Here is a 26885-nt window from a genome sequence, read left to right on the forward strand (position 1 = left end):
ATTTGTTTACTAAAGTCTCACATTTAAATTTCTTTGTACACGGAAAGGAGTGAGACTAGCTCCCCACGCCTGCCAGCCCACCTCCTTTCAATTGCCTCAAAATGAACTAAAAACAACAAAACTCTTAATTCAAGCTTTGATCATTATTTTTTATTAGAACTGTTGGGAGCCGTTTGTGCTGTTTGTTTAAGCTTATCACTTGAAAAGGCTGGGTCAGGAAGTTAAAAAAATATATGTCCCACACAAAATTCCCAGGGAAAAAAATTGAGAATATTGAAATATTAGTAAAGCAGCAATGTTGCATAATAAGACTCCATAAAGTTGGGATTCAGTTCAAAGCCCCTCGCCGCACTCGTGTATGTGCTTGTGTGCGTCCGTCTGTGTGTGTGTGTGTGTGTGTGTGTGTGTCATGGAAGGCATGCGTGTGTGAGTGTCATTGATTGGTGTGATTTTCTTCAAATGTTGTGACAAGGGCAGGACATTTAGTGGGTGTGCAAAGTAAATGTCACCGTGATCAATGCTGAGCCGTAGGTGTTGCCTTTCATATCTGTTTGTGGCGTTCTATTGATGTAGAGTGTTTGAAGTGGATATTGACAGCTACGACTCCTACGATAGAAAACAGGATACATTAAAATAGACAGACAATGGACTAAGGAGCCTACTTCTCCATGCATCTCTCTATGGACATATTAACTGCCTGCATTGCTGATAAATTATGTATTGTGTTAAAATGCTAATTATTCATTGGGGCTGTTATCAATCCACAAAAAATACAGATTTTAAAATTGTAAAAAAAGTAAAACTGATTACATTTTAGCAGCATTTTTCATTCAATATTTTTACAGTAGTGAATATACCAAATCCTCCTTAATCGACCCAGAGCTCCCATAGCATAAACAATTATAATGTTGTCCCCACAAATCAAGTCTGATTAAATTTAAATGCAATCACCCAAATTAAGAGATGGAAATTATTTCTGCAGAACGCCGTCCCTCCCCCATTTTCTGTCTAATATTCTGTTTTTAATGACATGGCAGACTGTGTTGCCGCAGAGAGCCAGTTGTCATTGGTGATGAACTTTCACCTTATTGGCCGCCAGCACCAGAGGCGGCTGTCTTAACCAATTACACGCTCAGGTTTGAGCGCCACTCAGCGATCATCCAGGTAATGTCCGAGCAAAGCTCCTCCCCCCTCTGGGTCCCGTCTCTGTAGCACTTCCAGAGGGTTTGTAGCAAGGAGCGGGCTCAAACTCATTTCTGGGTGCCCTAAGATAAGTGTGGAGGATGAATATGGTACGGAGACGAGGGAGCACGCTGTAATTGCCTCGCAGGAGGCTTAGAGTTAGCGAGGAGTTTGAGGTTGGAGAGGGAATGCACGCTCTCATGTTTCTGTATAATCACAATTAATTATGATTCAGACTTTAAAATGTAAATCAATTGCATTTTTGTTGCTTTTCTTTTTTTTTTATTTCTTCATTGCTTTTAATAGACTGTACAAGATTATCTACAGTATTCCTCCATGTGTCCTCTGATGCACAGTGGAAAATCAACACTTTACTTGTAGGTTTTGTTTTGATATTGACTGAAAAAAGAATGAAGTCTATGCATGCTGCGGTGCTACTGCTGGAAGTGCGTATGTGTGTGTGTGTGTGTCACTATGTTCTAACAGTATAGCATCCACTCAGAGGGACAAGAGCTGGCAGACAAAAGGGATTGTTGGTTTTAGAGACTATTTTCAGTTATCCTACTCGGGCTGGAGAGGAGCTACTCCACAAAAACACTTAAATTAGAGAGAGAGAAATGGCCAGAGAGTGAGAGAAAGATAGAGAGAAAGAGAGAGAGAGAGAGAGAGAGAGAGAGAGAGAGACAGGAGAGGAGACAGGCAATGTGAATGGGAAAGAGATGGTGAACTCTTTCTCTCTTACTGACCTCCTCTCTCTCCCTCCCTCCCTCTCTCCCTCTCTCTCTCTCTCGGTCTGTCTGTTTGTCTGTCCGTCTGTTTCTCTCTCACCTTGCTCCTGACCCTCTCTTGGTCTGAGCTGTTAAAATAGGGTGTTTATGTGGTGAGGGCTCTTATGTGGCTCTTACAGAGCTATTGTTTCTGCCAGTGACACACGCACACAGACACACACACACACATACAGACTCAAAACAAGAATAAGCCATATAGAAACAGCCCCTTTGCCCGTCTGTTATCTGTATCCGTTTAGCTACTATCTCTGTTGGGTTAGACGGCTGAGAGAAAACATTTTATGGGGAATAAAAATAAAATATTTCCTTTGCGTTTGCAAGAACATAAAAATTCAAATGACATTAAAAATTCGATAGAGAAATCTCTTCAGTTATGACTTCACTTACAAGAATGTTATATGAGAAGGCAAACGTGAAACCAAAGCGCATGTTTTTTTTTTCCAATTTCACATGTACAGTGCACTGCAATCCAGCATGTGAAATCAAACTTGTCCATTTGAAACACATATGGCAAATGTTTAAATGTATACGTGGAAAAAAAAACATTTATCCAATGGTTTAAATTTTCAAATTTTAAGTAAAAACTGGAGAGTGACAGCTTATTCGTGTTCTTTGTAAAAAATTTGTCAGAAACAAACATGAATGTTCCCATATAAGAACTAACTTATTTTTTTAAAAAGCATGTTTGTTGTGAGTTTTCAAATCTGAATTCAACACTTATTTCCAGTTGTTTTGTGCCCGCCTTGTAGTTTGTATGTAAAAATATTAGCCCTGGTTGGCACCACAACACATGCTGCACTTTTACTGTGGAGTGGGCCTGTAGTTATAATTTCAAATCACCACAGGCTGTAAAGACACTGTTCTGAAATCAAACATGTTCCCTATGACTGCGTCAAGCCAGCAGAGACAGAGCGAAAGGCAAACAAACAGCCAATAGACATTATATTTCCACAATTTTACTCTTTTGATTTTTTTTTTTTTCTTTTAGAAGGAATCCATGATGCTCAGACTGAATGATGAGCTCTACAACGAGGTCACGGAGCAAATTCCTGCTCCGAGTGAAATTCAAAAGCCAGAGAGCCATTAGCCCTGCACTCCGGCTGCTCCGGTCGCTCCACGCAATAACCCAAATCAACCAGCTCCACTCTGTATTGGCTAATGGGACTGTGGCTGCTTCAAATGGAGAAAAACTCTAGACTTTCTTTCTCTCTCTCTCTCTCTCTCTCTCTCTCTCTCTCTCTCTCTCTCTCTATCACACACACACACACACACACACATTTCCTTCTCTGCTAGATAATACAGAGTGAAAAACTAGGCCTGTCCACTGTAGACCTAATTAAAAGTAAGAATTAATGGAGAATGGAGGATTCAGAGAGAGCAAGCAGAGAAAGAGCAGGAGGAGGGAGGAGGAGGGAGAGAGATTTGTTGGTTCAAATGTGTACTTTTTCTCTATTATTCAAATGAGCAGCCTGCATCTTTTCTAAAAATGCAGAGACAAATTTAGCGTCCTGCACAAAGTAGACTTTAACTCTCTCTGAGGATTCTCACAGAGGATCGTCCCTTAAACCAAAATTACACCCTGACTTTATCTTTGGGAAGATTTATGGCAGATTGCTTTTGGAGGAAAATGTGCCACTGAAATTGTTCAATGTCTGGATGCAAAACTCGAGCAAAAGTTATTTAAAGGAAAAAATACTACTGTAATTGATAGTATCAGCTATGAGATGTTTAAGCAGTTTTCACTCTGACGGTAAAGAATCAACAGAAATTGAAGAAAAAAAAACAGCATAATGGAGGCTTATTTGTTATATCATTTCTAAGTCTATGAAAATATGAGCATGCATATGTGAGTGAAAAAATAAGCTTTTGAGAGTGTATACGAGGAGCGCAGACGCTACCGTCCTACTATTTGGACTTAAGCTCAATTTCTTACCTGTGACATCCGCTGCCATCAGTCCCTCAGCCCTGATGACTTTCACCTGCACCACACCGACATCTTTCAGGTTGTGCAATGACCTCCACAAGCTCTGAAACATCACAGGAACATGGGGTGAAAGGTCAAAGAGGGTGGCAAATTAGCATTTAAGAGAAAGGCAGGTCAATAGCCTGACATTTCATTAAGAGAGGAAAGGCTAGAATATGTCCTTTAACAGTCCTTATTTGAAAATGTACTGTAGCGTTGGCATTTATAGTCAAGTCTAACAGAGGACAAACGACCGGATTTAATTTCACTGAATAGCTGTGCTCGCTCATTTGAAATGTTTCCTAGCTTTGTACTTTTTAGATAAAAATGGAACTTAACTGATATCGGTAAAGAAGGTGAGACATTCAGGAATATATTGTAAAAGGTAAAAGTGAAGAAAAGTAGTGTGTAGATGGAAGTGGAACAAATAGGGGTCATTATGGACAATAGGTAAGTTCAACACTACAGTATAACATGTTAAATAGATCATATAAAGTATTAAAACAGAATAGATTTCAGCAGTATACCCATTCCTAATACACAGTTTAAAGGCTGGCTTGAGGTGAGAATGGACAACATACTGTCTTAATATGCAGAACTGTCCAAAAATAGTTAACACATCCTCCTTCCATCCCTAACAAAATGCAGTTTTGACCAATAGCTACAACTTTGATGCATGATTTTCTGTGAATTGTAAGTTCTTTAACCAAAAACCAATTCGCACACAATCAGTCTGGATAATTTAATTGAAGGTGCTGGCCCCTTCCTCATGCATTGGGCTTCGAAAAAGGTGTGCAAAATAGCAGCATTAGTGTCAGCAGAGGGAGAAAGAAGAAGTAAAATATATAAAATGTGAAATTAAAGACATCCCAAGAGCATATGTGTGCAATATGTAACAAAGGAGGATGAAATGTAAAGAAAATTACAGCATAACGATTTACAAAAATGCAATCTTGATATTAATGGTTCTGTAGAGGGCTCACTGTGTACTACCTACACTTGTGTCTGTGTGTTTGTTTACTTTATAGAGAGACAGAGAGAGACCATTAGGCTGATAATATAATAATAGAGATATTGCAGTGAGAAGACACATCCAGTGAAGCGTGAATGGCAATGATATCATAGTTAAGAGGTAAACACACACACACACACATTGACCTCTACACTATCCAGTTCACGCCACATGTAAACAAAAGAGGAAGAAAACACACACTAACAGTAGGTAAACACAACTGTAAAACAGATAATGAAGAAGAAATAATCACACACGCTAAATCACACACCATGAACTTACATTTACATACGCTGTCAAGAGATGAGATTGTCTAAAATGAGAAAGCCAAACACTCTGCTACCATACTTTGTACAAGGTTTTAATAACCATGTACAATGAATTAATAATGACTTTAAAACTAGTTTGTAAATCTGTTGAATAAAGGAAGACCTGTGGAGATCAACAGCTGGGCTATCAGGCACCGACACACACACACACACACACACAAAGACACACACACACACAAACATAAACTCGTGCTTTTGTTCACACCCAAATACTCAGGTATAAACACATGCATAGAAAACCTACACTGAGGCCAAATTGAGTAGCATGTCGGCGTGTCTTAAAAGCAGAGTGGAAATGCACTTCACTTCAATTTATTTCTCTCTCTCTCTGGCAATAACCCCTTCCATCCCCACAGGAGTAATTATAATTTAAATTTCAGAGTCAAGGCCAGGCTACAGACTTAATTCATTATTACCAACTCTGTCAGACTCTGCCTGTTTCCAGCGATATCATTGTCCAAAAGCTCTCTAAAGGAGATGAGAGGGGAGAGTGTGTGAAAGAAAGAGAGGGGGAAAAGAGTGTGTGTGAAAGAGAGTAAGAGAGACATACAGAGAGGGAGAGAGAGAGAGAGAGAGAGGGGACAACTCTCAATTTTAAGGCATGATTTCTCTGAAGATAAAGCTGCTTGTTGTGATTATTGGGGGAGCCGCTCAGAGGAGAGACTCAGGGAGAAAAAGAGTCAGAGAGGGGGCACGAGGGAGGCGAAAGACGATGAGACGAGGGCAAACTAAAAGCTGACTAGTTAGCGTGTTGGTGTTCGACAGAAGAGCACAACAGGATAACGATTTCCCGACTGTAAGGCTGGGGATCAAATGTCAATACCGGTACTGACCGGAATGTGTCCATAGAGAATAAAAAAATTGTCAAGTTTTGAAAGTTGGCATTGAATAATTAATTTTGTTGACTATTGTTTAATCAGCTCTTCATTTCAAGTCCCTCCTATCTCAAAAAGTGTTTTTCCTTTTGTTCCTTGTTTGAGTTTCACTGAGTTTAACACTAGACAGCTGTTGTTTTTTTGCATTCATCTGCTGAAGGGGGAAAGTATCTCTTTGCTCACTTTAAATACCTACGCACTTAATTTGTGACATCACAGCAAGTTCGGAGCCAATCGTGGTCCGTTATACAACTTACACAAGTGTGATGCGGAAACTTGAAGACTCCAGTGTACAAACACTGAGAATGGATTTTACAGTGAACTAAGAGACATCTTCCATCCAGCAGTTCAACTTTTAGAATGAAAAATATTTGCATTTTCTGGATTTTTTTTAATTAGAGAGGAAATAGAACTAATTTTAAGAATTTTTAACAAGGTAATCGAACTTTTGTGGAAAAGCTATGTCAGTGTATTTTTATATGTTTAAAATGTCTTTGAATAAAAACTTTGCCAATGTTAGACTGTATTTTATCATTATTTTATTATTCTTGTGTTTGAGTGCCATTTAAAATTTGAGAAGTTTGGCTTCTTTTGTTAAATGAAAAAGGCTTTTTATAGAGAAACCTGTTTATATTTCTCAAATTAAGGCACTGAAAAAAGGATCTTTTGGTATCATACCAAAACTCAAGTATGATTTTGGCTCTTGTATCAAAAAGGTCCATATTCAATATTCATATGTAAAAACAAAAAATGGCACAGATATCAAAGAATGAGACAAAATGAAATCTTTAATGTACGGATGCAAAGATATTTTTTCACCTTCCAACCCATCCTCCACAATCCATCCCTTCCTCCCACCACACTGACTCCCTGAGGGAACATTTAGGGTTCAGCCTCGATCCACAATTGGTGGTGAAAATAAACCCATCCTCCACAAGAATTTGAATACTCATCAGAAAGATAGCCGGCAATAGATGGACAGACAGACAGGTAGAAAGGAAAAAGAGATGAAGGGAGGCCAAGACCAACCCCCACTCCCTCATTTACCCCTACCCACACACACACACATCGGGTCTTAGAGGGTTCAGCAGCACGCAGGTGAGAAAAGAGGATAAGTAGATAAAAGGAGGGAGGAACAGAGGAGCAAAGAGAAAGATGGAAGGACAGCGTTTGCTTTCATAAGACAAACCCTCGCCCTGTCTGTGATTGACAGACACTGTCACTGTGACGTTTTCTTCTTCCCATCTCTGTCACACTACACAGACACACAAACGAATTAGAGCTGGCATAGGCTTATGAAACGCTGTCATCTTTGCATTGTGTCACCTTTCATCAGAGCTGCAAGTAACATTTCACACAGACACACACACACACACACACACACACACACAGACACACAGAACATCTGCCTACCAGCAGCTCAGTTCAGGGGACATTTAATCAAATGACTGAAATGTTCAGATACAAACCAAATGCTAACATCTGATCACAATATAGTTTTTGCAGTTAGTACACAACAAATGAAGCCTTCTTCATGCCTCTTACTAAAAGAAAATGACACAAAACCTTATGTGACGGATGTTATATCATCCATTGCCACAGTGTATTGCAGGACAATAGTGTCCACCCACAGCACACTCAAAAATCTACTGTTTATAGTATGCATATTGTCTGGTTTGAGTATATTGAATTTGTACATAGTATGGATTTCAGACAGCACTGTTTGTCAAAGTTTTTCTCAAAGTTTACTCTTTTCCTGTCCCACACTTTACTGCAGCCCCTTATCTCACTTCCTGTCCAGGTGATGTCCTTTATCCTCACCTTAGAGCAGTGCACCAGAGAGGGTGGGAGAGGTACTGCATGTGTGTATGTGTGTGTGTGTGTGCAAATACATGGGGGTGGGTGGTGAAGTGCCACCACTTCAGCAGAGGTCACCACGTCCTCCTTCTCTCATCCACCCATCTTGCGGCCACCTCAGGCCCATTAAGAGCCATTAGTGTGTGTGCTCCTTTGCCATCATAATACATAAATCTCTTCCTCTCCTTTTTCCTCTCTCCCTCTGTCCCTCTCTACTTCTGGGAAACAGTAATTAGGGATGAAGGAAAGGTTATAGTGAGCAATAGTACATCTAAGGCAGTTGTCACTAAGTGAGTGTATTGCACCGTGTTGCATATGGCTCTGCCGTCAGCTGCATTCAAAGTAGTTTGCAGTAGAAATTCATGTGTAACCATTCACATGCATACATGCAAGTGTACACAGGCACACATAAACCTGGCATACACACACACACACACAGTGTGTCACAATGCAGAACAGCTAGAATGAGAGAGATATTAATGAGCTAGGCGCTAGCATCAGAACCCAGCACTCAGGTATCTATTATCTGCTTTCTTCAATGGCCGCAGATTGGGATGAGGAAAAAACACCTGCCAAACGCAGCACAGTGACCTCACTGACACCATATGAGGTATGGCGCGTGTGAGAGAGTGACAACAAGGACAGCTCTGGGATTTAAAATTAGTAATGTCATCACAGAGATGCAGGTTATTAAAGTGAGTCTGCGTGCATGTAGGTGAATGTGTGTGTGTGTTTTTTCTTCTTTTTTTTTACAATACTAAACTTTGCAATCCACCACTACACACCTCACTAGCTCAAAGTAATCTTATGTATGTGTTTTTATGATGAGCAGGGTGGGCCATGCAGCTGAAAGCTGAGACATGCAAAGGGTTTCAATTGTCTTCTCTTCTTCATCCTATTTGTGAAGATATCTGCTCTTTAAAGCTGTGATGATGACAGCATGGTACTTGTATTGCTCTGCCAACCCCCCTCTTCCTATTAGATAGCTGTCGCAGGTAGGTACTGTTTTTGCATATGTCTATGTGTGTGTGCCTGTGTGTGATTAGCGGTAGTGAATGCTTTGTGCAGGCTTGTGTTGGACAGCTGATTTGTAGCTGATAAAACCAGTCAGTAAAAATGTGCCTGAGCACAATAACATACACCTTCACCGGCACATGCACACACACTGGGCAGATTAGTGAGCTTTGAGCAGCACTGTTATATATTAGTGGTGGTACTTGGTCTTATCAGCGCTCTTTGATAAGGTACATCTTTATTAAATTCTCCAACTGAAAGACGGCCAGTCTGGAGAAAAGGAATATGTTAATAGGTAGAGACCATTCAAGTCTTCAAACCGACCTCACTGTGCCCCTCCATTTGCAACCCCCCACCTTCTTTCACCCTCTATCTCTCCATCCCTTCATCTAACAGGAGGGCCACAGTGGCGACAGACAAAGAACTGATGCTGCCGGGAGAGCGGGACAGAGATGGGGAGTGCAGGAGAGAGAACGAGGCAGGAAAAAGGAGTAGGCGATGGAGGGAAAATGTCTCGCCTTCAGCCGAGCAGAAAAACGGGGTCTGCACGAGTTGTGAGAGAGGTGAAATAGCTTTTTCTTTTCATTTTACACGCCTTCCCTTCCCGGTGCAACCCTCACCCTTTACCTCTCGCCCCCTATTACACACACACACACACACACAAACACACACACACACATACACTCACGCTCCCTGCCCTCATTTTGTGACTGTGAGAAGAGGCACAGCGTGTGTGTGTCTCGGTCCTAGAGCTCCCCCCTCTGATCTTGGGTGGTTGCTGCAGCGCGGAGGAGAGTGGTCGACCTCCTGTGGCTAGCCAATAAGGCACCGCCACGGTTATTTAGGTCGTGGCACCCGTGTTCGGCCTGTGGAGTCTCGCCGCTGGTGCTTACGCACACATTGGAAGACGCAAACACACACCAGCTGGGACGTACCGTTAACTGAAATTAGAGCACATCCCATAATCACACTGATTCTCACAAACACAAACAGCTACTTATTATAAAGTATGTGAACAGGCACATACAGCATACGCTCACACACAACTACTCTCCTAAAAATGACATGGAATAGGTGCAGTAATGATTGACATGTTGCCCCATTTTTCTCTATTTTGCTATTAAGTCAAAAATTTAAAATGAAAGCAGCAAGTTTTCAATATTTTACATTTTTCTCTTAAAATAAGTCATGACTGCAAGCTAACATGACTGCAGCATTGAGTGATAACACCACAGGACATTTGGTTGAGAAATGTTAGATGTCAATGAAATCTACTGAAAGCGTGTGCGCGAGCGTGTGTGTGTGAGTGATGTGTGAGTGTGTCTTTGTGGTAAGGAGTAAGGATGACAGGGTGTGAAGGGTTAACTAGGCTAAGACAAAGACATAGGCTGAAACCATTGTGTTGAGTGGAGGGCCTTTGGAGCAGATGGGGCCTCAGGGCTCTCACTTTCTCTCTCACTCTAAAACTAAGCTCAAATCAATGACAACAGCCTAACAAGCCGAGACATTCTACACACAAATAACTGAGCCCACATGCATTAATCATAAATGCACAAATCTCCGTAGGATGCTGATGCAAACAAACCAGCCCGTATCCTCCAAACAGTTATTCCCATCAGCTTGTCTCATTGCTGCCTGTTATAGACTTGTGATCTCCCTTCTCCTTCCCTGACCTCTCAACCCCTCTATTTTCTCTGTGCATCTCATCATTTCCTTCGCTCTCGACGTCTCCTAACTTCAAATCTTGCCTGGTGGATTTTCTGTGGAATCTCAGCGCATTTACTTGTGAAAAAAAGATACTCCTTTTGATGAATAAGTGCGATTCTTCAGAATATTTGAATAAACTGTGACTTTATAACAATCAGAAGTCTGATGATGAATGTGTGAGGGAGTTGTCGTTTGACACGTCGGGCTGACTCATGACACAAAAGACACAATAGTTCTCTTTGTCTTTACAACTTGGACATTTCAATGTGCATCACACAGCCATCAATTCAAGCAAGACGCTTCGGTGCCAGGTGGATGGACAGTCAGTAAGGAAGGGGCAACTGCATGACATTCAGCTTACTTGTTTGTAATATTTGCTGTTGATGTGTGTGAACAAATGAAGGCAAGAAAATCAGATAGGCATATGGATTTACTCCATGACAGATGAAGGGAACTGCACCATACTGGTCATTGTGTAGTTATATTACGCTTTTTTCTGATTTTATCTTCTATCATTTTATATGGCTTTTTGTCTGGAAGGGTGCAGTCGACAACACAGTATTGCTGGGTAGGTTCGACACCTTTTAAAAGATACAGCAAGGTCTTTCTAATAGGTCTTTGGGTTGAGCTCTCCACTATGAGTACTTTCTCTCACATATGTTCACTCAGTGTAATCTACCTTATCCTAAACTCATTCACACAAAATGAAGCCACTCACAACTTACAATAATACTAACTCACATATCTCTGCATGATCTGGTGTCTCTCATGCGGGTCGTCCAGCATGTTGACTGACAGGTCTGAGATGGAAACGGCGGCGGATGCAGTGAGTGTGACCAGCAGCACCAGCACACCTTCGCATTCCTCCAGCGGCAGGTCCAATTTGTGTGTGTGTTCTTTACTGAGATGCGACAGATCGATTGTACACCTAAAGCACACAAACACACACACGCACACACAGAATTAAAGCAATAGCGTATCGTACATATTCTGTGGGGAAGTTGACTTTGCTGAAACATAGACTGATAAAGGAGGAAGCTGAGCAAAACTACAGAGAAGACAATGAAGAAATGCTCCTCTTGTTGTTTTGAATATGAAGTTTGCAGGAAAATTGCCTGTAAAGTACTGTCATAATTATCAAATAGTTATCATCTCATCAAAAAAAAATTTATATTGCATGTTACAATTGAGCATAGCAATAGCAACCCCTTAACGATAGTATACACATAGCAAGAGTCATGTGTGTCGGATATACAGTAAGCAACTGTAGACAACCTGGCCAAAGTTCACACAATTAATACCTTTAAGTAGGCACTTGAGAGCATCTTCTCTTGGCTGGATTGATTTTCTGGCATGCCTTTAACATATCTCCAGCTAATATCAAGGCAGGCCAATAGTAATTATTGGACTTTGGTCAAAGAGTTCAAAGCAAAGGCTTCCTCAAGTGCCTTCATGCTGATGAAAAACTATGAAAAATTCATTTCCACAGGAAATGGCCTAATATCTAGCCGGGGTTTCAATTTTCAAAAGACTGCTATACTTTGCAGTAATCAACTGGATATTGAACAGGAGGTTAAAAAATGAGTAAATCTGGAAAAAATGACACTTTGCCATTTAGGACTAATATTACTGGTAATACTGTCATTATGCAATCCTCTCGCTGAATAGGACCTATATTAAGTCATTCATTTTGGTAAGCTGTTCTACCTAAACAATCTGACAGAAGGCTGAGACATATTTATATACAGGAAGACTGAAAGAGATCTCTGTACCTTCCCATGAAGTCATCCTTCTTGCCAGCATCTTTGTCCCAGACTGTAATATCCACATAGCCTCCGTGCTCCTCATACAGGTGGAAGTCAAACTGCTCTCTCCACTGAGGATTCAGCGTTTTGGGAATTGTCTGAGTGGACGACAGAAGGAAATACATTGTTTGTGTCTGAGTTGTTTATATGACATTGGATCCATACAGTCCATGAACCATCCATGTTATTAGCTAACAAATGTCATATAAACAACTCAGACACAAACAATGTATTTCCTTCTGTAGTCCACTCAGACAATAACATGGATGATTCATGGACTGTATGGATCCAAAGTCATCAGTTGCAGATTTACAAGACAGTGAAAGAGCTAAATTTTGGATATATATATATATATAAAAAAAAGGTGAAAGGTGATTTATGACATCTTCCTGCTAAGTAAAGTCCAGAATAAAGAGAAAATGGGAGAAAAGATTTTTGGACTGTTTCTACAGGCAGACAGTGAAGAGACAGAGGTGCCTAAGATGTGCCGAGTGATTAGGAATTTTTATTCATTGTAGGTTTACTGTAGGAGCAAGAATGGTGAGGAAGCAAATACTTTTCTTAATGCAGAAATAGTCCATCTGAAAAAAAATCCTTGTACATGGTTCATAGAAGGTTTTAGCTGTGTTCAAATGTTCAAATAAACATACCATAATTTGTCTTTAATAAGAATTGTATTATTCTACAGGCCTGACTCAATAGTTCCATTATGTACTGAATATGGACAATAATGAAATATTACCGTAAAAACCTTTCCTTTTAACTTTGATTACAGAGCCATTTCTAAAGAAAGCGCCTTATCTGGAATTACACAGTGATGACAGTCAAATGAAGAAAATACTCTCTAAAACGAGTGCTTTTACCTTGCTCTTATACTTTTGGTGCCCCATCCTGAATTTGACGTAAGGGTCGCTGAGGCCGTTGGCATCCATGGGCTGGAGGCCGCGACCTTCTATCAGACTGATGCTGACTATACCTCGCCACAGCTGGGCTTTTCTATGCACATCTGACAGGCGCATACTCTGATACTGCAGTGAGTAAACACACGTTCACAGAAACATTTACACACAGAGACGTGCATACGGACACATGCACACAAACATCCACACACACACACACACACACACACACACACACACACACACACAAATACATTAATTAACCACAAGATAGAACTTTTAGGCATATATACACTTTGTAAACCAGAAAATAACCATCAATAACACACCAAAATACATCAAGACAACACAGAAATGAGCAGGCAAAACACAAATGACAACATTGGAACACAAAATGAGATAATTCAACACAATTTACCCCTGAGGTCTGAGCTCACCTGACATGTCAGATCATCACCGAATGACAAGACAGGGTATCCTACTAATTAGTCAACAACTGTTTTGAATCCTGAATGATTTCTAGGGGATGCTGAGAAACTCCACCTCTGTTACATGGTGTTACGTAGTGACATTTTATATGCCTATGTTGAAAAATGAAGAACATGTACTGTTCTCTCTGTCTTTTATGAATAACATTTACTTTGAATTCATTGTAGAAGAAACTGCTCAAAGTCTGCACAAGTGTATATACTTAAAAATTGGACAAAATTACGAATATAATAAGTAACTGGGAGGCAAGTGACTTATCCGAAAATGGGCAGACCACTGAGAAGCAGCCCAACTCTGAACATTTCTTATTCCGTCTGGCCATACTGCCAGTTGACAGCACTACAAATTGATTGATGATTTTATTACATATTTAAGTCTATTTTTTCCAACAGTTTTCTCACCACTTACAGGCCTATTTAACCTCTCTTTGAATCATGTCAGTATCCTTCACTAAAACAAAGAGCAGGGTATTTATTTGTCAAACAAATACACCCCTCTCTCACTCCCTCTCTGCCTTTCTCTCTCCTCCTTCCTCGTTAGGGAGAATTTATTAGCATAGCTTTTGTTTTGTGGGTGAATTTCATTAAACTCTGAACAAACCCTGCCTCGCAAGCGCAGGCCTTTGATCTGGAGACGGAGCCTCTTAATTTCCATTCTCCAGACATTAAACAATGCGAATGGCCCCCTGCAATACAGCCAACCTCCCATACAGCAACTCCCACCTCTTTTATTTCTCCTGTTCACTTGCTGCTAACACACTGTATGCTAATGATGAGAGGTCGCCATTATATCCTTCTCGAGCACAATCCTAATTGTTTCCTTGTTTTGTTGCTACATATTTCTCGTTACAGAAAACCATGGGCTATTTGGATTGGAAGTCTATATCCCTCTGCCAGAACACAGCAGGAGAGAGATCATGCACGGAGATGTTCAGAGGCTGAAAGTCTTACAGCACGTTAAATTTAAGAGCTAATACACGGTTCAACTTTTGTCAGCTCTTTGGATGAAGAAAAACGTTTGAAGTGCCAAAACAAGCATTTTGCCTCGTGCTGAAGTTAGAGAGACCTGGATTTAATATGCCTCTGACTCATAATTATTATCTCAAACTACTTCTTGAATAGTTTGTATCATCTACTGTGGGTTCAACACTCATAGATGCTTCATTAAAAAGAAGTGGTTGTGTAAAAATAACTGTGTACTGTAAGCAGTCGAGCATGAAGGCAGGGAGGGACTCAGGAGCAGCGCCTTTTTTGGTTGGGTAGCACACTAGCTAGTTAGTTAGTGTTTGAGCTCATTCCCGAGTCACAGGCGGGGTGGCCCAGTTTGGAGGCTTCAAAGGCTTGATTTGGGGAAGCGCGATACAGCAGGACGTCTGCCCAGCTCCAACCAAGCGCACTTCAAATATGTATCTGTGTCTCTTGGTGGTTATCGAACTTTTTACTGTTGGTTAAGGAAAAGTGAGTACCTCTAGGTGCAATTTAGGAGATTGACTGAAAGTAAAACTGAGTTTCCAGACTCAGCCACTGTTTCTTTCTCAATGGCAACTTTTAAACAGCACAGGAAAAGACACCAAATTACTGCAATAAATGAGAATTATACGCAAACTTATGTGAGAAAATCAATTTATGTGCACTAAATTGTTCCGGATAAAAAAGACAAGATAGGCGCTACATGCATGAGCCAATGAGAAGAAGCAGATCCTCAACCAGCATGCTCTCTGTTCAACCTGACGGCCCACAAGAATAAAAAAAAAAAAGAAACCAAAAGGTAGCAATATCTTATGTATGGCAAGATGGGAACTCAAAAGAATGTGAACTCGAAGGGTTTCCACTTGATGTAAAGGGGTCGAAGAGTCATTCAACATAGTCAACAATCAACAGGCGTTCTTATTGCACAGTTGATTTGCTGTACAGGACTCCTTTAAAACCCCTAAAAGCAAACCAATTGCTCTATTTTCTCACACAGCAGCTGCAATACACTGCGTAGATCAAAGGTGGAAGAAATATGATATTTAAATATAGAATATTTTGTACTTGGGGCCCAAGTTGAGCAGAAGCACTGCACTTTTAAACTGCTGAAAAGGACAAAGCTGGAAATACTAAACATGTTTAAAAACATAATCTAAAATGGATTATGAAATACAACAAAAATTCACTGTAATCTATTACTTCCACCCTTGGTGTCTATTTATATAACTTTTGTCTTGCCTTCACACTTGTAAATATGAACAGGCGTGGTGGCACATACAAAAAGAGTTTACATGACCTCAGGTGATGTAAAAACAGGTGTTTTTGGTGGTATATTGCAGCTTGTGGAAAATAAGCTGGTGACAATGAGAACCAAAGAACTGATAAAGAAAGAAAACTGCTAATACCACTGTGGGAGGAGGAAAAGGAGGGAGGAAAGGAGAGGGCCAGGGAGACTCCATCCATGTACCAGGACACCAGTGAAGAGTGCAGGATAGGTGAGGTGCAGTGCGGTCGATAGTGGGGTTACAGTACAGTTGGAAGTTTGCGGGTGGGGGAGTTACATGCTGTTTTAGTTTACCTTACTAGATCGTTTCCAGTTCCTTCTCAAAAGCATGGTCTGTAAATGAGACAAAGCGGTTACAGAGCACCCCCCAATGTCTCCCACTTAGAGCTGCAGGGTCAGAGGTTAAAGGGCATGGGGTGTATGAAGATCAGATGTTAGCCCTGGCCTGGTGCAAGGGAGGGTTAGATAAGGAGTGGGGCAGTTGTCATTCATGCATGTTAAGTAAGCAGGAAGTGTGTAAGAAGCGCTCTTACTTGTCATATGGTGTTATGAAGTATTTGCATACGCAGACATGCGCACACACGTACAGATAAACATGTATGTATACATTAGATGCAGTTTGTGCCTCTCATACTGTATAACCATCATTTTTATACTTGATACTTTCACAAAGTGCATTTCCATTCCTAGAACCAAAGAAAGACAGCAATTGAAAATGAAACTGCTGACGTGTTCACTTTGCTTGGTTTTTACTTCTTTGTTCAGGTCCAATAATGACACTTTGAGAAACAATTGTTCTTTCAAAGTTTCAAATATAAAAATAATCATTACCCAAGAGGACTATTTACATGTGCATAAATACACTCACATAATGTCCAATTTCCAGTGTCATCCCAACACTCATCAACTTGAAAATAAGCACTGTATAAAGCAGATCATCATGTACAGAAACACTGTTGATGCTGCATTGAGACTACAATGACCACATTATTAGCAGTTTAACCGAACGTTAATTTAAAAGTAGATTAAAGGTTCAATATTCTTCCCTTACCATACCAGTAGGTGGCAACAGAGTGTCATTTAGAATGCACTAGTATAACCTTGTACTCATTTTCTTCACAGTTGGAGAAATCCAAAATGATGCTTAACCTAAATAGAGTTTATTTGTTCTGTCAAATGTGGACTCTCTGAACTACAGTACTAAATAAGCAGCAGAATTAAGACATCAGATCAAAAGGAATAAAATATTTCCCCCATGACTCTGCCTTGTTCCGAATCGAGCATGCAGGGGTCCAATTAACCAAACAAATAATTGAACAGAAATAAATGCAACTCTGAAACATCGAGCACGTCCGTAGAGGCACCAGCCAACATAATTAGGAAAGAGAATCCAGTGCTCTTTGAACATGGAACTTTTCCACAGAACATATTAATTACACTTGTGTTTATGCATATGTATTTGCTGAGTTGAAGAGTTTCCAGTAACTGAGGATGAATGAAGCCAGCACATTCCAGTTCAACACAGCCTGCCTGGGTTCCTGATGTACGAGGACAGAGTTCACTTAAACTAAAATAACACCGTTGCTGAACGTTGATTAAAGATATTATAAAACTTAAATTGATTTGTTTGGTTTTCTTACCAAAAAAATAGCTATGCTAGACTTAATTCATCAGGTTTTCTATATTTAGCTACAGTATATAAGGCATATAATTCCTTATCTTGGTGTAACATGTCAAAGATGATATACAGTGGGGCAAGTTAGAAAGGGAGGTATGATTCCTCTTAATGAGAAGGAAAAGTAGTGTTTGCAGGAAGAGTGACAGAAAAAGAGATGAATGAGTAATCTGACTGAGAGTTTATTCAGTTTTCTTACAGCATCCCTCATGTCTCCCTCCTTCGGTGACAGTGTCACAGCTAGTTCCAGGCTGCCTAGGTCATGTTCAGGGTACTGTGGGTCCTTCAGGTCCAGCGTCACATCCAATGTCCTACAGGGAAGCACAGGTTCACATAAAAAACCATATTATACAAATATTGTACATACATAGCCATATAGTGTATTGATTCCACATAAATAAATGCATGCAGATATGAAAAACACAATTATCTTAACACAGAGTGAAGACATATATTTAGTCAGTTAAAGTCTGACCCAACGGATGTGGAATACTGAGATAAGCCGTCCCACTAAGTGATTACTATATTCTGCTACCTTCTTCTCTCCTTTCCAGTCTCCACTGCTGTTTCAGTGAGTAACAACGACAACAATCAGTCAGCTGAGCCAACCATCCTAAATTATGCATAAACCAGGTAATTATTGAGGTAACAGCAAAGCTTGTAATTACTAATAACAAGAGCACACAGTATTTAACAAAAGCGCTGTGAGTTTAGGTAAATTCAGGCCTGATCTTGACAATTCTGAATGGTTCAAAGTCACAATCGTTAATTCAAATTGTTTTTTAAAAATGGGCACCTTCCACTTAAACTCAGAACACAACACTGAAACTTGCTATCACTCCATAACTGATTGACATGTGTTTTAAAACAGGGATTAACAGTACACAACAGCAAAAGTTAGAAATATTTTATGGTGCTGTTCAGTGTTCGGTTACATTGGTAGCACTAGAAAAAACACCAGATAATCTAGTTCTAATATACTAGAATGGAAAGAGACAGATCTTTGACACTGAAACATCGCTGCCTTGCTGCCTGCTGCTTGTGTGGTTGGTTTGACTTCCTGTCAGTTGGAGACGACATTAGGAAACTGCACACACCAGAGTAAACTCAGCCTATTTAAGATGTTTCATTTCTAACATCTCCCTCTTCTCTTCCTCCTATCACACATTATACTCATCCACACACTGCATTCATTACTGATCTAGCTGACTAACATTATTATTTAATTTGAGCTTAAGTTGACAATAAATGTCATTTTAAGAATTTCCATTCATGTGTGATTCCCTTTTTTGTTACTTACTCTTTGCCAGCTCATGATAACATATATAATGTAATGGAAATGGAAAAATGGAAATGTAGTAAATATGTTTCACACCTTTCTAAGAGAAAAAGTGCATCAAGTGAACACATTGAACAACATTACAGTTTTAACCAGAAAATGCAAGAAATTGCGTATGATTGCTGAAAGCTGAAGTTGATTGTGCTGCATTGCTGGAAGCTGAATTGCATTGAAATTCTACCAAGACTAATGTTGGCTGCAGGTGGCATAAAACCTACAACCTATTGTTTTTAAGAAAGCAATGCGATGCACTGCGCTTACATGTGACACAGCAAACTGTAAGATCAGATTTTCATATTTAGACTTTTAATTGCATAAAAAATAAGGGTTGCAGCCCTTCTTATAATAATTAAAGGGCACTGGGGTCACATTGAATGATGGGACATAATAAACATATAAAGCATTTTTTTTCATAAGCAAAATGTTATGAGTACTGTCCTGAGCGAGTATTAAACTCAGAACCCTGTGATTTCACAGGAAAACTGACCATGAACAAGGTTTAACCACTGAGCCAGCACAGACCCCTGAAGCATAAAGCACAAATTCACATTTTGTTAAGGAGAAACTGATTTGTCTGAAACAAAGCTTCTAGCTCAATGACATGACTAGCATGATTAGCAGTAGGACTAGCTGAGCATGAGGATGTATAATGTGTGTACACAGTGTTTGAAGGAAGAGACAATCTGTGATTTTAAGAAACATGAGAGTGACAAGACATAGCCTGCTGATTGTATTCTAGTCAATGAGTGCGTGATAGCGCTCTCCCTATCAATTAAGGTGTAGATCTCAAAATTATAACTCCTATGGGTTATATGTTTACATTTTGAGACAGAGGAGGCTTGTGCCAGCATTTTAAGGTGTGTGCTTGGAGAGTTAAAACTGTGGAAGTGAGACATGTCTGGAACTTTTTTTCTTGTCTAAAAAAATCTCTGCTCTGCCGTGATCACATGACACTTTGATGAGGTCCAAAAACTACTGCAAAAGCCTCCACTTTGGACTAAAATTACTCCAAAAACTTTCAGCAATCACACAATTTAATTCCTCTTCATATATTTCTCAGTGCTGTCAGAATCAAGCCCTGATGTGCTTCATGAGGTTTGAAGTGAGTTTCCAAAGGCTGCCACAAGAGGGAGGCAAATGCAAGAAAAGAGAGGCAGCTGCTTGAACAATCCCTAAAACCTGAACATTTATTAGTTTCTTGACACATCACAGGGTTATGCAGCTAGCGACACAAATAAAATCAGCAGAGACAGAGCACATGAGGGTTTAGTAGAAAGGAAGGAGAGAGAAGAGAGGATAAGGAAAGTGTTAATAGAAAAGGAAAAGAGGGAAGAAAAGGGAAATAAGCCACGGCAAAAAAGATAAAGAGACCTTTGATGCTCCAGTGACTCCAGGTAGAGGTATGCTGAGCCCATGAAATCATCCTGAAGTCCAAAGTCATAGTCAAAAACCTACAGAGACACAATACAGCCGTAACTGTCAATAGAGGATCCTTACAAACCACACTGCAAATGTCTTCTGTCTCTGACATTATTTGCACATTGACTTGTTATAACTGTCTTAAAAAGGTAGCTTGTAAAACATTATGTGTTCATGTCCAGTGAGACTTAACAATCCCCCAATAAAACATCAATTTGTATTAAAGCAGCATGACACCTGATGCTCAGGATTAATCTGCTGTACCTTGACATACAGCGGGTCCCTCAGTGTCTCCACCAGAAGGCTGACTCTCTCCTCCCACACTGGGTTGAGGTTCTTATGGATGGTCTTACTCCTGAACACCTCCTTCCCTGCAATCTTAAACTTCACATATGGGTCACTGGTCCCTGGGGAGAAAGACATCAGACACACAGGATTAAGGTATATACTGCCTATTTAACTATCTATAGAGTAAAGCATTAGGGTCAAATTGAAAGTTTAAGAAGATCAACCCTTCTTCAGCTGGTCTCATTTCTAATTTTAGTATTTATATCTACAATTAGGAATGCGATTTAAATTAGCCTTGCATGCTGATGATCAAAAAAATACAAATCATTTTCACAACCAAAAACACAAACACAGTGGTGCATGCTGCTTTGAAGGCCTAAAGAGAGTATCAGGTGTATCATGTGACTGATATAATGACAAATTTCACTATTGAAGCTGGGTCCCATACAGTGCCTCTATTTGACCACTAGATGGGACCATTGACTCACATTTGTATTATTCTGCAAAAGTGGCTGGTGATTTTGGTGGAATCTGCCTACTGTGAAACTAGTCCCCGAGAACATGAATTAGGCCTGCATGCTTACAAACATTTCACAAATAAAGATAGTGTATGCACAAATGAACACTTGATCTAACATACATAAATGTAGACATAAATATGCACTAAGGCCCACAGTATATAACACACACGCACCCTGTATTTGGTGTGGTAGATAAAATGTAAATAGGCTAGAAGGTCTAGAATTATAGTCTCTATGCATTCACTATTCATCATGACACGATATATAATTCTGAATCTACATGTTATTTCCCTGATAAATGGGTATTGATCCTCCTGCCCATTACATTTGTGCCTTATTCTAACCTCCTATTCCCAAAGGTCCATGAACTTCAGAATAAGTCAACTGGTTTGACAGGCAAAGAATGTCAGAGACCAGATAATAACACACCATAAAGGCAGAGAACACGGTCAATTTAAGGATTATGGAGACCATGAAGTAAAATTAATTTAATTTAAATTAATTTCTTAATGACATTCAGTCCAGTAGACAAGTTCATAAGTTCACTGCATCTGAATAAAAATGACACGCAACAACATAGATTTAGAGAGACTGTGAAGTATTCGTAATGGCAGTGGTTGCATTCAGAGCTGTGTTTGTCTTGGAGATAATCAGGTTTACTGGCTTGGCAGTCTGTTCACGTCCAGATTCAGATAAAAATAAAATGGCCAAAGGGAGCTGGTCCGGACTAATGAAAGGCATTTCACATAAATACATATTTACTTCACATGCACGCATACATGAAGTACATACAAGATACACAGGGGAGCTCATTTCCTTTTATTTATGATTATTTTATATGAGTGCTATGTTTCTCCTTGGACGGTGTAGTGGCCAGAGACCACAATGTTTCGCATTGAGGGAGTTACAGATACTGCATGTGATATTGGTACAGTAGGTGAGACACTCATTGTAAGCAAGATATACAGTAATAGAGGGTTGACCAACCATTTTTTACAATTTGCAAATTGTAGCATATATCATTCAAAATACTATTAAACTTATGTAAATATAATAGTCACATGAAGATAATCCTGAGCAAAAAGAGGCACATGAACACAAAGATAATATTATAGATAAAAACATGTCAATAGGGGCACCCTGGTAGGGCGACCCTATTGACATGTACTTTCACTGTACATGCCTGACTGCTCTAAGGTCATGATATGACTGCAAAAGCAAAATACATCACTTCATACATCATTTTCCTCCCTTTCAAAATTTTAGTCGGTACTACTTTATGCTCTCTCTTTTATCTGTTGTCGTTCCCTCCATCTTTGCCATCCACAGATCCCAGTACCTTTCATCTCATCACCCCTTGCAGTGTTTATACATGTGACTGTAAAGATGATCAGCAGTAACCTCCAGTGAAACAGTACACTGAACTTATCTGTTTGTTTGTCTGTGTCTCAAATCAGTGTCATGTTATCATCCACTGTGACAAAAGTGATTACCAAGCAAATCGCAGGGGAGGGAAGGTAATCCTATTATCAAACAATTCAAAACACTCTGTGCCTGCGGTTTATACTTTCTTCCAGCAACTCTGGGGAAAAAACAAGAATGTAAGTGAATATATAAACTATACCTTATAGTGCAGTATATACCATATGTTGACTGGCTGTGAAGATCACAAGCAACCGTAAACCTGAAGCATATTGTTTACCTGTTATGATAATCTGCCCTGTTTTCTAAGATAGCCATGACGGTGGTTGTGTTGTAGACAAGGCTGACATTGAGGATACTTGTTGATAAAAGACTGAGCTCTCTCAGTGTTTGCAAATGTCAATTCAAGAGGGACTCTTGCTCTATCATCTCAAGGGGAAAAAATGCAAATATATAACTCTCACACAAAGACTTGACTGATGCTCACTAAAGGCAGTGAAGAGTACTAATGGCGAGACTGACATGGGTTATTTTGTAATTACAAGAGATGTGAGCAAAAAGATATGGTTCTGCTGATAAAGAGCAAGTAATTGTCAGGAATATTATACTATTAACTTGTCATTTGGATCCTGTATAAATGTGTCATTGACAATATTAAACACAAAATCTGCTTGGTGTGAGTAAAAACTGCTGACTTGATTCTCAGCTGCCAGCAAGCTTTGATGTGAGAGTGGCAAAATACTGTATGCACTAACATTGGCCTCTGGGAAAAAATGTCCACTTCTTCACATGTAAACAACCTAAAACACTCTAATGCACACCAGAAACATACAGACACACACACACACACACCCTTTTACACACCGTTGCCTTTGACATATCACTGCAGGACAGCTGCAGCAAGGAGACACAGAAGAAAAAAGGAGCAGAGAAGAAAGGCAGCTAGCAGTGTCTGGGATTGCGTCTGCTGTTTGTAATGTTATAGCATATAGCACAGTAAATAGAAAAGACAATTCAAGCATGAAATACATAAACAGGAAACAATTCCTTGTAAGAGAACTAAAGAAGACTCAAGGACTTAAGAGAAGTGGTCCTTTACTGCATTATGGAGGCATCATTTTTTCTCTCTTTCTATGTCCCACCAGGTCGATATTTCCCAGACACACACCACTGGCTCTGAACCTCTGCATCCCACAGTGCCAGCTTTATAGTGCCATAAACACACACACAGGCTGAAAAGTATGAAATGAAGAAGGCTGGTGCTGTGCAGTAGGTGGGTGTTGGCTGAATATAAGTGAGCGTGGGAATAGCACAGAGGAGTGATGGCAGAGGTGCTTTCTTGGAAATCAACCATCATACCACATTTATAGAATCTTTCCCCATGGTTGGGGAAAGTCCATCAAGAGAGAAAGTGATTGTATGTCCCATATAAGAGCTGGTGGGTGGATAGGTCAATAAGCAATAGGTATTATAAGAGCAATAGACCTGAAGAAGAAGAATTAACAGTGGCTGACAAATGCCTAAAACCAGTTGAGGTTCGAGACAGTAGGTTTGATAGATTTGTGCACCCTGGATGGTTGTCCACCTTACAGGCAGAAGGCTGACAGATGGAAGTGCTGGGTAAGGGGAGAGTGGGAATAAGAAGTCAACGTGTCATACATTGATGAACTGCAAAGTAAGTAAGTGCCATAGGTATGCATGGAAGTGCAGCTGTAGAGAGCAAAAAGCGATTTTCTGTCTTCTACCATTGAGTGCCATTAGTACTGATGCTTATGGGCTAAAGACTCTTTGAAAAGGTTGTAATTATGTTTTAGAAGATTTAACAGCTCTCTAAAAAGTAAATGATTGCATTGTAATGTCTACAATGTATGTACCATGAGTTTCTAAATACACCCTGCAGGACAACACTCGATCGACACTTGATATGCAACATTCAGTGATTCAAGTCTGTTTTTTCAGCTTTGCATGTTGGGATTAACACTTTGTTAACAGGAGAATTAACTGAAAACAAAAGCAGGTCAAAACACAGCAATTGTGTGCTCCAATAAAACACAACTTATCAAAAAATAGAATTCAAACTTAATATGTTTTTATTGCTCAGACCTCAAATACACAAGTTCACTTTGAAGGAATGAGGGTCAGGAAAAAGAGTTACTGCTGAAACCAGGCTGAAAGATGATAACATTGGTTGTAACTAATAACGTTACTGATGTTTATTTTAACACCAGGTGTAAAGATACATTTAATTTGCCACATATAATACCAGGTTATTTCAGGGCATACATTAACATAGGAACAAACACAGACATAGTAAACCCTGTCTCTGGAACAAGGGCTTTTCTGTAAGCCCTGTTCTTAGAACTGAAAATCCAGGAATTTCCTGAATTTCAACATTTAAGATAGTTAACTCCTTTATCCTCCTTTCTTTAAGAACCTCCTGGGTCCACAGACTGGTGGTGAGCAAGTATGCGAGTGTGTGAGTCATATTATTCATCTTCTATGATGATACTGAAACCAACCACTACACAGTGTAATAGTAGCTGAGAGCAGAAATAAACGTGTGTGTGAGAGGACCCAGCGGCATACTCAGCAGGTAAATTTGCTTTGGGTGTGGCACACAAGCAGATCTAAAAGCCCCTCATAGACTTATTTTTGAAAGCTGCACTCTGTCTTCCTGACAGGCAGTTGAAAACATAATCCACTACACATTTATCTCGACTGAACACCTAATGGGCAGCGGCCATAAAAATACTGCTCACTGCATCTGCCTGCCAGTAAGCCAGCTGCCCTGTCAGACACCTGAGAATGCAGCAAACTGGCAATCTGTGATCCAAAATCCATAAACGAAAGGGTAGCCCCACTACCAAAAATCAAAATGCATGATTGTAACCTCCTATCACCTTTGAATTGGCAGGTCATTTGTAAGCATTTGAGCAAACAAACATTTAGATGGATTTAGAAACACAAAATGCTCACTCTCCACCTATTTATTATCTAATAAAGCTGTGTGTTTCTGGATTCTTGACTTGCAGGACATGAAGCAAATGGTTAAAATTAATTACATTCTTTCTAAGCCACTTACTATACCATTAACATTGGGGCTATTCTTACTTAAATGATTACTCTTGATGACTGAGTTAAAATGTTTAAATTTGCTGATGTTACTACAGTGATTGGGTTAGTAACAAAGTCACATGAATCAGCATATAAGATATGTCTGATACTGTCAGCTGGTCCAGTGACTGAACTAAAGAGACTGATGACTAAAAAGACAATCATCAACTTCAAGAGAGGGGAGGGTAGGAAACTGCCTCTTAAAAAAATCCCAAGAAACCAGTCAAAAGTGTTTAAATTTATTGACACCATTATTTTTGCAAACCTTAAATGGGAAAGCCACATTCACAAAATCTTAAAATTGGCTCATGACAGATTCAATTTTTTACAGAAGCTCAAAAAATTTCAGTCTCAAGAAAAGCTATGGTCCAGTTTTAAACATCTGTTGTAGGAAGTGTGCTCAGTTTTTCAATCACAGTTTGGGGTTTGTAGTCTGAAACAAATGCATTCTTCAATTACACTATGAATAAAGTTAACTCAAGTTAACTATGCCATTGTAGTAATGTTTCTTGTTTTTACCTCATGCAAAGAGGCAATCCTATATTACTGTCCCTCTCCTTTCAGATTCTTGTACATATGTGTAGTTACAGTATGTGTGTGTGAAAATGCATGCACATGTAATGTATGAATGTGTGTATGTCTACATACAGTACCAGTCAAAAGTTTGGACACACCTTCCCATTCACTTGAATGAGAAAATGTGTCCAAACCTTTGATTGATACTGTATACATCTGGACTGCTAATTTATTTACATTTGTAATGTGTGTTGAGATAACTTGTGTGACTGTGCCCTATTACCTGACTGGAAAAAACTAAAGGTAAAATGTTACAGCAGAATCTACATGTTATGTTCAAGATCTGCATCAGGAAATTTAAAAAAAAATTAAAGGATAATACCTGTGTAGACCAAGTAAACAAAAAAATCACACTTAG

At 39.6% G+C, this 26885-nt stretch overlaps 1 protein-coding gene across 8 annotated transcripts in view; it reads right to left on the minus strand.

Moving 5' to 3' along the window:
* Positions 1-26885, minus strand: part of mctp1a (multiple C2 domains, transmembrane 1a) — a 149381-nt gene that overhangs the window by 52453 nt on the left and 70043 nt on the right. For all 8 annotated transcript variants that reach the window (XM_042420845.1, XM_042420843.1, XM_042420847.1 and 5 more), the window contains exons 3-9: positions 20871-21013; positions 20559-20638; positions 18048-18159; positions 13396-13560; positions 12500-12630; positions 11469-11655; positions 3904-3997 (exon numbers count right to left, since the gene is read on the minus strand). In XM_042420845.1, coding sequence (XP_042276779.1) covers positions 3904-3997; positions 11469-11655; positions 12500-12630; positions 13396-13560; positions 18048-18159; positions 20559-20638; positions 20871-21013 — 912 coding nt within the window. The remainder of the gene's footprint in view (positions 1-3903; positions 3998-11468; positions 11656-12499; positions 12631-13395; positions 13561-18047; positions 18160-20558; positions 20639-20870; positions 21014-26885) is intronic.

Source organism: Thunnus maccoyii, chromosome 9, assembly GCF_910596095.1.
Source record: "Thunnus maccoyii chromosome 9, fThuMac1.1, whole genome shotgun sequence".
Lineage (NCBI taxonomy): Eukaryota > Metazoa > Chordata > Actinopteri > Scombriformes > Scombridae > Thunnus > Thunnus maccoyii.